General features: G+C 41.5%; 1 protein-coding gene across 1 annotated transcript in view; it reads right to left on the bottom strand.

Annotated features, from left to right (window-relative positions):
- Nucleotides 1–6,022: 6,022 nt before the first annotated feature.
- FLT3 (fms related receptor tyrosine kinase 3) overlaps nucleotides 6,023–12,926 on the bottom strand; it is a 29,496-nt gene continuing 22,592 nt past the window's right edge. Inside the window, 9 exon segments of the mRNA XM_062583251.1 lie at nucleotides 6,023–6,157; nucleotides 7,392–7,459; nucleotides 7,462–7,496; nucleotides 8,872–8,989; nucleotides 9,069–9,126; nucleotides 9,162–9,307; nucleotides 9,666–9,820; nucleotides 11,747–11,806; nucleotides 11,808–11,859. Of these exon segments, the coding sequence (XP_062439235.1) occupies nucleotides 6,023–6,157; nucleotides 7,392–7,459; nucleotides 7,462–7,496; nucleotides 8,872–8,989; nucleotides 9,069–9,126; nucleotides 9,162–9,307; nucleotides 9,666–9,820; nucleotides 11,747–11,806; nucleotides 11,808–11,859 (827 nt within the window).

Raw genomic sequence — 12,926 nt, 5'->3', positions numbered from 1 at the left:
CAGCAGTTTTCTCGTGGCCCCTGGGGCGTAAGTAGAGTCTCATCTCATCTTCCTGGTCTGGAAAACTGTGGCCAAAAATGGTTCAGGATGCCCTCGAAAGAGTTAAAGGTAGGGCTGGGCCCAGATCTCAGGGCCAGGTTCATAGCTTTGGCCCACACTGCCCTCCTCTGGCTGCTCACTTCATGGGCTGAACTATCCTGGCTCAGCCTTGGCTCTCAGCAGAGGGTAGTTCAAACAGGTCACAGTCTCAATATCTAAAAAAGGAGTTTGACTGTGTTTAGTTTAATTCCTTAGACCCTGTGTGCCCAGGCCCAGGCTACCTCCAGTCTGATTCCTTTGGCACAGTGACTCTAGAGGCTTTTCTGAATGACATTTTGGTCCACGTCATTTAACTACTTATTTTTCTATGAGAAAAATGGGGGAAGCTCTCTGTGGTCTGAAGCCTCTAGCCCTCTTAGAAGTAAATTCTGGGCTTTCTTCAGCTGGAGGGTAACCATGTCCCTAGGGAGTGGTCTGTTTACTAGACTAGGACATGGTGCAAGGAAGACTGCCACCAACCCCTAGGGAGGAGGGGGTACCCTTGTGCATGCAGGAATGCAGGAGTCATTGGGCTGGAGAGAGAAGAGGCAAACACTTGCCTAATTTGACTCTAGTGACCAGGGCATTGACCGGGGAAGGAGTTTCAGACTTTCAGAAACAAGCCCCTGGACAGAATTTGTGTTTTACATTACATTACATGGAATAAAAGTGAAGACAAGCCTGAGAACATGAACTAATTCCCTAGTCTTGTCCTACTTCATTCAAGTATGAGATTCTGTTAGGATTTGTTTCTCTCTTGGCCTTTCTCCCAGGCCCACAGGACGCCCAGGCTGTGTTTCTCAGTGGTCAATATTGAAAAGGAGAGTGAGGAGTGGTGTGTTGATGATACACCATGGCCTGGGGCTTTGGGTGTCTCAGGAATTGTGGGTCACATTTATTTAGGCTGCAAAGCACCCATGTACCCACTTACTGAAGGTAAGTGATTCAGACGAAAGTTTATTACAAAAATATCGAGCAGCACTTAGCTGTAGTCCTGTCTGTGCTGTTAGGATTTCTGCAGGGACTTAGACTATTTACAACAGCTTGAAATTCAGCAAAGCCGTGGGGCACAGATGACTTATCTTTCCAGAACAGGTACTTTGGGGCACATATGGACAGCTACAGGTAAGTGACAAAGCTTAGGAACACCTCTGGGTCTAGGCAGCACTCAGTAGGAGTGGGTCACAGTCAGGAGCTTAGGTTTACATCCCTGTTTGGCACCATATAAATGAATGGAGTTCTCGTCCATCTGATGTGCCTTTGTGGAGCTGGCTGCAGAAGCACCACCTTATTGCTACAGTGAGTAACCCACTCCAGAACACAGGTCTTAAAATCCCTGTTCAGCTGTGAGCCAATACAGACCATCTCCAACATCCCAAGGCACCTTCATTTTTATTAGAAAAAAATTCCCATGTACCTAAACACCATTTTTTAGGCACATGTCCAATACCTCTAAATCTTAATGTGATATGATCTGTAAGACAGAATCTTGGGTACAAGCATCTCTCCTTCTAGCTCCTCCAGAAGATTGGATTCAGGAAACATCTCAGAAAGCATGTATCAGATCAGATCTCAAAACTTGGCTGGAAAGGCTTCCTTCCCCATCATTTAACAGCTCAGTAGTCAGGACACTCACTGAGGGTGAGCAGTTGGGCTCAGTTTCCACCTCTTTCTGAAGTGATTTGTGGATGCTAAGCAAAGGTCTGGGTGGGTCTGGGTGGGACTTTTAGTGCTTCTTTTTAAGCTATTTTACTTTGCATGGCCTAATGAATTAGCCATGGAGATAGAGGGGAAGAGAGTGGGAGAAGGAAGGGAGGGAAGGAGAGAGTGACTCACCAGCATAGCAGTGTATTCACTTTGGAAGAGAGGATCCTGGCGAGTGAGATGCTCTAACTCAGCATCTGTGAGAAGGAGCCGAAATCATGTGTGTCCAGCTCCAAGAGAATGATGACTTAATCCAGTTTTCATCCTGCTTTGATTTCCACATCTCTAAAATATTTCCAGGCAGAAGTGTGGCCTCTTCAAAGCTATCGTTTCTGTACAGATGTACAGCAAATAAGCAAATCTGTACTCTGCAGCAAATAAGACCTTGGATTTTTAAATCATCTTTCACAGATCCCTCCATGAACCTCTGGACTGAAAGCCACCACTAATCCTTATACGTGACAGTCACTTCTTCTATTCCCTTCTGGTTCAACACATGTTCAGTCTCAACTTCTCCTAGAGGGACATCAAAGAGTCCACTCCAGGTACCCTGAACCTGACAGTTGCACTTGCATCAGAGGAGCACATCCAGATCCCCTTGGGCTGAGAAGAGACGCATCTTCTGGATTTTAGTGTGTGCTTTCAGTGATACATGGGCAGCACGAGAAAAGGGTCTGCCTGGTCAGCTAGTTAGTTTGCACTGGTGTCTGATTCATCCTATTAGTGCTATGAGGATCCTGAATTTCAGTGTTGTGTCCCTGGATTCCCCATAATTACAAGACATGCTGAAGTCAGGCACCATAACCTCCAGCCTTGCTCCCTCAGGTTTCTTTTAGATCTGATCCAGAGACCTGGATCCTGGACCTGGATCTTTTGTTGAGCCTTGTTTGGTGCCTTGTTTGCTCTCCATCACCAGCTTCTTTGGTGGGAGTAAGGGGAAGCTGAGCTCCATACGAGTGTGGCCAAATAGCCAACTTGTAGGACCCAGACGCAGCTCTCAGGAGGGAAAGAAGGCTGAGCTTTGGTTATCTCAGTCACTCCTGATGGGGAAGGGGAAACACAGGAGCATTGAGACCCCAGCCCCTGGCTGAGGGCAGCAAGCAGCGCTTCGTTGCTGCCCTCGGCAGTGGGACGTCCAGGCGTCCTCCAGAAGTCCGCAGCAGGCCTCCGAGCCGCCGCGGCTGCCACTGCGGGACGGGGCGGCGCGTCGGCGGGGGCTGCGGGCTGCGCGCCCCGCTCGGCGGTCGCGGAGCTCCCCCTAGTGCCGGCACGGCGGCGGCACGGCCGCGGGGAGCGCCAGGGCCGCGGCCACGGCCACGGCCACGGCCACGGGGGCCGGCGCGCTCCACACCGCCGCGGGCGGCGGCTGTCCCACGGGCTCCGGGGCTCGCAGGTGTGCTTCGGCCTCGCCCGTCTGCCGGGAGAATCCGGGAAAACTGCAGCTCAGAATTTTAGGATGTATTTTAAATATTTTGGGATGAGGAAAACTTCCATTCTGATGCTACATACACTTTCTCATAGAGGTATTTAAAAGTCTGGTAAACTTGGAAAGGGCCATTGGGTATTTTCTCTTAGCAAGTCACAGGTAGGGATAATTCCTAAAGGCATCTTGTCTTTTAATTTAGCTTGTAAATTATTTTTATTTTTTCTTCCTTCTTTCTTTTTTTTCCCCTTTCCTCTTTCCTCTCCCTTCCCTTCTCTTTCCCCTTCCCCCTTCCCCTTCCCTGTAAGTGTGCTGCCTTTATTGATTTAGCAGTTTTAGTTAACCTTTTTTACAGCTGTTAACTGCAGCTGAATCCTTTCTATTTCTGCTATTTTTGCTTAATGAATCTGAATCTTTATTAGTCTCTGTTTGACTTAATGTGTCTAGCTTAGGCTAATAGCATCTCAGTTGGAGGTCTTCAGGCAAGCTCACCTCTTTCCATTGACTACAGGTGGGATTTAACACTTTCTCCAGGGAAGCTGCTCTGAATCTTAATGAGAGAAACATGGCCATTTTCCTGCAAGAATCGCAAAGCCATTCCTTAAGCAATGCATGCTATGGCTCTGCAAAAACATCGTTAATGGTCTAATGCTTTGCTAAGTTGTGTTTGAAGTGGCCCGGGAAGGGAATGTACTCCTAGAAGATATTATTTCCCACTGTGCCTCCTGTAGCTTTGTTCCCCCCATCTCTGCTTAATGGAGAAGCAGACACACAACCCTCTGCGTGTCCAGGCAGAACAGGAGGTTCTTTCTCCTCTTTGCACTTCTTCATTGGTCTTGCCTAAGTTGCCTTTTTTTTTTTTTTTTTTTTTTTTTTTTTTTTAGCATGTGCATCATGAGTGGTATGTGTCAGGCTTTGAAGTTCTCTATTTGTTATTCCTGAGTCTCAGTTCTGTAGTGATGGTGGGGTCAAACGACCTCTGCCCACTCTATTTTTTTTCTTTTTTTCTTTTTTTCTTTTTTTTTTAATCTTGTGGAAAAACATTTGACACAACTCCTTGGCTTGTCTTGGAAGCCCTCTGTTCCTCCACTGAGGTGTGAGTCAAGCTCTCATCTGCTTAGCTTCCAGGGCCAACTTAAACTTGGGTGCAAACAGTTCAGCACTGAGATTCTCTAGCTCTGAAGGCTAGAACAGCTGAAAACTTATGTCTGCACGAAACACTCAACTCTCTCTTTTCAGCTGCTGCAGGCACTGTGCTAACAATACTAAACAGAAAGATCTCTTTGCTGAACCTTTTGAAATAGTGTTATAGGAATATGTTAAAAGTTCATATATACTTTTCAGAAAATGCAGTGTTAAAGTACTATTTCTATTTTTATATTTGCAAATTATTCTTTAGCAATTTATGTCTAATAAAAAGCAATGATTTATTGATGATTCAACAATGTTAACCAAAATACACAATTCATAATCGCTGTTTTAAAATATTAATTATTTTAAACATTAATTATTCAGACAATGTTACTAAAGAGTAGTTTAATTTACGTGATAGTATATTCCATACAAACAATAATTATTATTACAGTTGCCACTGGAAGTCCTAATCATGGTTAGCATTTGGTAACATGTAATAGAAAAGAAAACCGTTAACCGGTATATTCTCATCTTGATTCAATGGGATACAAATGTATCCTGTTAGTCATTATGAAAGCTGTATTTATAAATTCCCCCAAAATCTTCAGGAAAATGGGTCTTTTTATCTAAATTAAAAATTGTCAAGCCTCTGATGATTGTCATGGGAGTCTAAGAGAAAGTTAGGGAGGCATACTGTCATCTCATTGTAGTGACTGAGACTTCTAGGAGTTGGGAGTGATGATGTTACATACCTAAGTTATTATTGAGGATAATTTCTTTAAAATTAAAAATTTGTATTTGACATTAAAACATGCAAAGCCCAAAGGATAGAATTAGCTGTAACTCAGTGGAAGTGAGGCTTCCAGTCAGAGCCAGTCATCTGAATTTTCCAGATCAAAGAGGTAGAATGTCATCTTCAAATATCATTCCTCCTGCATTTTTTGGATTTTTAGATAGAAGGAATCACTCCCTGAAAGTGTCTAACTCTTATCAGTGACTATAGAATAGAGCCCGGGTGACAAGAGCCACCCAAGTACTTAAAGCTAGATGAAATCAACTCACCTGAACTGGACATTTATCAGGCACTTTACAGGAACTGAGATGTTCAGGATAAGATGATTATGCACACTCACATTTGTCAAACCTTGAGAAACAAGGCTGATATTTTAAAACTTGTGCATCTAGAATTAGCTACTTAAATAGAGTTATTTCCAGCATTCACTGGCATCTGGAGATCAAGACTTGTGTAGCACTTCTGAAAATAACACCATTTTTCTTTAGCTACATAGTCCATGCTTGTACATGGTGATTAAAACACCATAGCTATTCAAGTTTTTTTCTTGCAGTTTGGCAGGAACAGTATAAATTCAATACATTGATTAGAATCAATTTACATAAATAGAATCTATTTTACATAAAACTAGAAATAAGAAATTTCAGTTGTAAAGACACACCAAAAAGATAACTGCTTTTGTTCATCAATGGATGCATTTGCTGAGCTCAAGAAATGGTGGTTTCGTGGTTTCTCCTCAAAATAATAGACTGGACCATAATAATATGGACTGGACCATAAGAAATCTGGATACAGCAGCAGCTGATAACATTTTCTTTTCTTGGTGGTGAAATAAAACATTTGTGCTACACAGAGTTTATGAAAATACCAAGATAAATCCAGACCCTGGATTACTGTTCAACCTGAGAGTCTTCATTCAAGGGCAAAATTGTAGATAGAAGAGATTCCTCATTCCTGCTTACATGTAGTTTATTTTTATAACTGGAACTGTGTGCAGAAACAATTTTCTCCATATTTTGGTAAACCTACAAATTGGGAAGAGAAAATAAATAGTATTTTCTGTTATTATATGCTGTGCTTGAAGAACTGTTTTTCTTCCTGAGAAGCCAGCACTTGCAAGGTACAGCCTATCTCCTCTTGAAGGAAACATCCCTGCACACTGTTGAAGAACCACACACAGACCTGCCCATTACTTCTTGTTGACTCTAAAGGCAGCCCAGACAACTCGCTAAGTGAAATGGCTCTTCTCTGGCCAGAAAGAGTGGAGTTGAGAAAGGACATGAATTGGCAAACACTGATTTTGTTTTAACTACAATGCATCATCAAAATTGCCCATCATTTCACAAGCAAACCAGGAGCTCCTTAGTATTACCAGAGTTGATTGACATTGGTCATGGTCATAAGGATGGGAGTGCATGCAGCCCCTGCCCAGCACACAAACTCTGTGTGTCTGTTGGGAGGGAGAACAGAAGAAAAGATCCTTTAGAGTTGACAGCTTCTGGCAGCCTAACAGGCTGCAGAAGATTAAAGGCTACAAAGACCAGAGTAATTTATAATCCCCACATGCCAAAAGGTTAACAAGGACACTGTATGCTGGGATATAGTGTGTATAGCCCAGAGCAGACAACCAGAAAAGAACCTATAGTTTTGAAAGGACAAGATGTGAGTTCAGGAAGGACAGAATATGGGTCCTCAGATCTTTCTTATTTTTTAACCCTCTAGTCAAAATGTGGCAGATGGTAACATCTGAGAATAACACGTGGCCCTCATTCCCTAACAACATGGGTAGCACATACCTACAGTGCCCCCACCTCTGGGATCCCTGGAACATGACCTAGGCTCAACTCCTCCTATCTGGTAGCTATCAGCATTACCAAGGCCAACTGCACTGGCTTCTGCAGAAAAAAAAAAAAAAAAAAAAAAAAAAAGCAGAGTTCTGTGGGCAGGGGGAGAGAGATTTTAGCTACTCAGAGTCCCAGTGCAGACAGTGGCAGGAAATAAAACCTCATCAGGGATGTCTGGATTCCTTCTGATGGCAATGCACAAGTGCTCTTGCAGAAGTTTCCCCAAAGTCTTAAATAGACCCACGCGGAATAGTTTCACAACATAGTGGTGCACTTTAATGAAAACCAGAAGACCATTCCTCCTGAAAGAGCCAGAGTTTGGGGCCACAACTTACCAATGTGCTACAGCAGCTACTAAAGCTCTCTGTGGTCTATGAGGCTACAAAACATTTTTATTCTTTCCGTGTTTACTTACTGCTCCTTCTGCCTCAGCCAGCTGACAGACAAGTGAGAAAACCAGCCAAGAAAAAGAGGGTCTTTCCCAGAGTTAAGGGCCCAGCAGGACTGCATTATGTAATAGCTACAAGAGCAGACAGGTGATAAATAGAAACATATTAGCTGTTGGAGTCTACAATGACTACACAGAAAAGCGGAAGTTTGGTGGGAATTATGAGGCACCAGAACGTTTTATAAAAAGAGTCCAGATTAGTGTGTTGCACCTAAGAAAAACAAAAAGAAAAAAAAGAGGAAAAGGGATCAAATTAAGAATGATGCTTTGCTGGAGCCCCTAGCAAAAGCCTGGTAATCAAAGTAGGGCCAGGTTTTCACCCTGGCTGGCATTTACTGGCATGCTGATGTTGTTTTCCAGATATCGTGTAGAAAATAGTTGGAAGACAATTCTTGTCTGAGACCAAATCTGCTTCTTGTAGGCTCCCTCATCTTGTGGACAGTAAAATTTCTTTATAGAAACACTGTAGGGAGTCACTCTTTCATAGTGAATCTCGTTATGGAATCTGACCTTGCAAAAATCTTTCTGAGGTTGAAATACCACCTTAGAGATTTTACAGTTCCAACCAATACAATGCCTATCAGCAGAAGTCCTTTGCAAACTTATGTCAATAGACTCTCCAGTATTTATGGCCCATGGCAATCCTTTGTGGGTTTCCAGGCACTGTCAGACAGACCTACGCCTTTAACGACATTGCAGTCTCCACATGGAGAGCCTGAGAACATTACAGTGTCACATCAAGACATCAGGTCTCTTGGTTGTTTCTGAAAATGTCTGCTAGAAGAGCTCAGAAAGCCCAAAGTCATCCCCTTTCCTCAATGCTCCAGGTCTCATAGCTCCCTGGCACCTCCTCTTTCAGTTTGTCCCCTGTGAGTCTCCCTCTAGGCAAAACCCATGAGGGTAATACAGTTATATAGATACTGAGAAGCAGTCTGGAAAGCATTTCTGCACTGACAGCACAGGAACAACATCTCCCTCCAGATACTCCTTCCTTGTTCTTTTTTTCTTGTCCTTAACAAGATCCCTAGCTTCCTGGAATTAAATATAAGATGGTAAAGGAATTAGAAAAAAAAAAAAAAAGAAGAGAAAATTTACCAACGATTTTTACCAATGATATAGTTGATATCTAAAATAAATATGGTATAACATCGCTTTTGAAAAAAGAAAAAAATGTAAAAATTCTTATTTGATCTGAAAACTAGAGAGTTCCCTGAGAAAGGAAGGCACAACTGAACATGAGTAATAAATTAGTCCTTTCAAAGACATATAATCTTTAGTGTTAATTATTTCTACTTTAGGACAAAACCTACATGATCAAGCAGCCTTTTTCAGAATCAGAAGAAGATATTCTCAACTTCTGAAACGTTTTTGAAAAGGCTACAGTGTATAATGAATAAAAGGTCATAAAAATAATGATCAAGTAAACCTAAATCCCCATGCTGTTCACTTTTCAGAAAATACACTCACATCTTTTGTAGCATAATATAGTCGGTCCATTTTAAATCCATTTTGAATTAATTTGTAGAAGTTGTTATCAACCTGAATACCAGGGTAGGGATTTACATCTACGGAAAATACTGGAGAACATCATTAATTCGAAAGACAAAGACAAGCAGAGTTCTTTTGCTGTTTTACAGAACATACCCAAAGAGAATATTTCCCATAGCAATGTTCCATAGGACCAGACATCACTCTTTGTTGTATATGCCAGTAATAGGTAGAATTAATAACAATAACAGCAATTAATCTCTTATCTTCCTCAGAATACAGCATGAACCCATTTGATCCAGAAGCCACATTTATGTTTTGACTTGGTTGTGTGATTCCAAGGTCATCCTGTTTGCAGAGTGTCATATTCACACCATATGTTAGTGGAGTTCCATTTCGAGAGGGAGTGACACATTTTCAAACATTGCATATAGTGGATAACACAATCCTCTAAATGTAAACTGTTTTACAATGAAAAGCATTATCAGATATTTCTATTAAGAGTCTGGGCGCAGACACGGGTCCTCTCAAAACTGGAAACATAAACAAGAGATTTCTTGTCTCTTGCAGTCGAGCAAGAACTTCATCATAAAGAAGATCAAATCTCAGTTCCTCCCTAGGCCTTGGTTATTGAAGTTTATAAAGGCAGCTCTTAAAGAATTCAGTAATTATACCGGTTTATATTAGAACTGAGAACAGAGCTTCAAAAGTGATAGTTACTTCATGAGCTATTAAACTGTTGCTGAATGCTTTACCTGGAGTTTTGATCCAAATGGATATTGTGGTAAAGGTTGAAGTTGTGCTGTTTAAAGATATCTGCCAATGTCCAATGAAGTTTTTCTCTCTTGCTCTGTAAGTAGTTCAGAAGATCACCATAGCAACAGTATTCAAATATCAAGTAGATTGGTCTTGAAGTAATTTGAAATGTAAATGCCTCCTACTATGTACAGCAGTCTTCCCATTAAAGTCCTAATAAGTCCTCACCTTCTCCTAGGATGAATCTGTGTTAGACATCTCAATCATCTTCCATTTCCAGATGGATAATCTGCACTGATCAACCTCTGGGATGTCCATTTGGAAAATCTGTGTAACTGAATGTTCTCTGTGGTGCATTGACCAGGGTGGGTTGTTAATCCCTATGAAAGCACATAGAGACTTCCCCAAACTAAGGGCATGGGGGAGGGGAGAGCAAGGCTATGAAAATGCACCAAAATATCTAAACCACTCATAGTCAGAGCAAAAGATAACACTCTGCTAATTGAATTAGTGGTCTGAATTGGCACCATTTGACTTAAATTAATCCCTTTCATTTATCTGCATTAGCTTAATGCTCTAGAAATATTCTTTTCTTCCTGAAGGCCACTTAGGACTTGAGTGTTTTTGCTGACAGGATCTATGGGGGAGAAGGACCTTACAAGGGGATGTGTCCAAGCAGAGAACTGATCAGGTCACCTTCTAAAGAAAAGAAAAGTAATTCCAGTTCTCTGGCCAGACAGGCCTGGAAGCAAATCATTATCAGCCAGCAGAGTGAAAGGCCCTAGAAATGCTCAAAGTGGTCACACATCACCCTGCAAAGTCTTATATTGACATCAGTGCTTTTGGCTGAGAAACACGAAGTTCAGTCGCAGACATTTCTGCCAGAAGGGTCAATGTCAAGCAAGGTAAGGCACACTAGGAAAAAAATGTATTTTTTTCAGAGGAAGGATAACAATGTAAGTGTTTTTGTACAAGGGATTTGGACGTGGCAGAAAGCACTGCTGTCCTACCCTGCTAGAGTGAGTACACACTCCCTGCAGCTCTCCAGCCTACACGATCACATCTTGGAGGGTGCTCCAGAAGGCGGTATCAACTACTGCCTGGAAACTTGCTATATAATTTCAACATAGTCATGATCTAGTTGTCTGCTTTTCTCTTATGCTTCATGTGTCTTTGCGTGACAGTATCGCTATTGATGCACACCAGGTAAACAAGACTTAACTGACATCTTTGCTCTTTCTGATTTAATAAAAATCTCTAGCAAGTATTACAATCCATGTCATGGACAAACCCTGAGTAAAATCCTAAGACCTTCTCATCTTCTCCTCCCACTCCTGTGCACTGCCAACCAGCTAGACTGCGAGTTCTTGGGAGAGGAACTATCTATGTTTGTACATTGCTTCAATGATATGACAAGAAACACAGTAACTAATTAATGATAATATCCTGTTGCTTTCCTCCTAGCCCTTCTTTTCTCAGTTCTGCCCATCTTAATTTTATTTTTACCCTCAGTCCCTTGTAAAATTGTCTCCTTTTCATTATTCTACTCCCTCTTATTTCTTTCTCTCTTTTTTTTTTCCTATTCTTTTAATTTTCTTTCCATTCATGTCAATCTCTTGGACATTTTTTTCCATTTCTAACTTCAGTTTGATAAGGAATGTGATTTTGTTTTCTTTTTTAAAATATGGTTTCTTATGTGAACAAAATAATGTGGGTACAAAGGTACCTTACACAAGTGGTGTTTTTCTCTTAAAGAAGTGGTCTGTACTAGTGCCATTACCACTGTTCAAGGAAAACCTCTTTCACTGAAAGACTTGTATCATTTCATGTCAGTACAATTAGAAAGGATTTATTTCTGTACACACACAAGGCCTTAAGTTTGCTTTCATGTCATCCTTATCTTATTCTAGGCCAGAGAGAACAACAAAATTGTTTGGGGAAGAGAGGGGAGCAGCAGCCCGAGGATACATATTTTATTATGACTTGGATGTTTTTAACACTGCTGTCAATGGCCAATTTTTGACACTTCTGTACAGGATTCCTCATTAGTTTGATGATTTTAGTTGGTACCTTTCCACAATTGCTAGTTACCCAACACAGTGCAAGCTCCTAGTAGGTTCGCAATGCTTTTATGGCTTCAACATTTTCAGCTCAGACATTAGAGCTTCTTCTTCTGAAGTGTCAGATTTTTCTGTTAAGGTAACAACATCACAAACTATTAAACCTCCAGCAAAGAATTCAAAACACCAATTATGATGCTTTGTCACATACAGGACTTCATTTCAAATTAATTGACCTGACAGTAGGTTTAGGAACATCCTAAAAAAATTATGGTATAGTGTAAAAATTAAACCAAATACGGAAGATCAGGTGGGCAGTGGATCTTTTTATGCTTGGGAAAGCAATTCTAAAATGTTAATATCTGTAATTCTTAGGCTGGCAAGGATAGCATAAGTAAGGTTGTCACAAGCACACAAGCAATGTCAGTGAAGCCTGTTGGAGAGATACGCTAAGGGAAAAAGGATTTCTTCTCAGTTGTATGATACACAAGCAGTTGTGTTTTAACAGATAAGAAGGCCATTCTGTTTTCACTAATAGCTTTAAGGTTGTTTTTCAGTAAATAATCAGTTTTTATGCTCTAAGTGAATTGGAGATATGGGCCAAAACGATCCAGATGAAATTCCATAGAGACAACTGCAAAGCTGTGGATGAAGGAAGATTAAATTTAATGTACACTTACAAAGAAGATACCAAGGGGTGGCAAGTAGGGCTGGCAGCAAGGAACTGCATGGGAATATGGATCACCAAAGTACTGGTGCTGCAGCAGAGGCTCAATCTCCGACGTATTACCAGGATGGTGGTATGTGAGATTCAGTTGGTAACATTCCTGTTCTTCTTGGAGCTGGGGAGGCTCACTCGTGCACAGTGCTTTTAAGAGAGGTGAAGACAGTCTGGAGGAAGGCCGGAGCAGAGCAGGAAGGAGGATTAGAGACTCAAGAAGCCTGACCCACAGGGAAGGATAGAAAGAAATTATTTTGTTTAGCCAAGAAGAAAAGACTGCAGAAAGATGTGTGGGAAATGTTGCAAACAAGCTAGCTCAGATAGAGGAGGCAAGATAACAGTGTTAAGTAGCTAAATGGAGTGCAACAGCTGGACAGCACTACAAGAAAAAGAGATCTTGGGACCAAATCTGTAGAGACACCAGTATAACCCCCCAGGCTAATTCGCACTACAAAGTGCCATTCTTCCTTTTTAGGT

This window comes from Rhea pennata, chromosome 1 (assembly GCF_028389875.1).
Source record: "Rhea pennata isolate bPtePen1 chromosome 1, bPtePen1.pri, whole genome shotgun sequence".
Classification (NCBI taxonomy): domain Eukaryota; kingdom Metazoa; phylum Chordata; class Aves; order Rheiformes; family Rheidae; genus Rhea; species Rhea pennata.
Note: the sequence above shows the minus strand (reverse complement) of the source record. Positions and strands in the feature narration are given on the sequence as shown.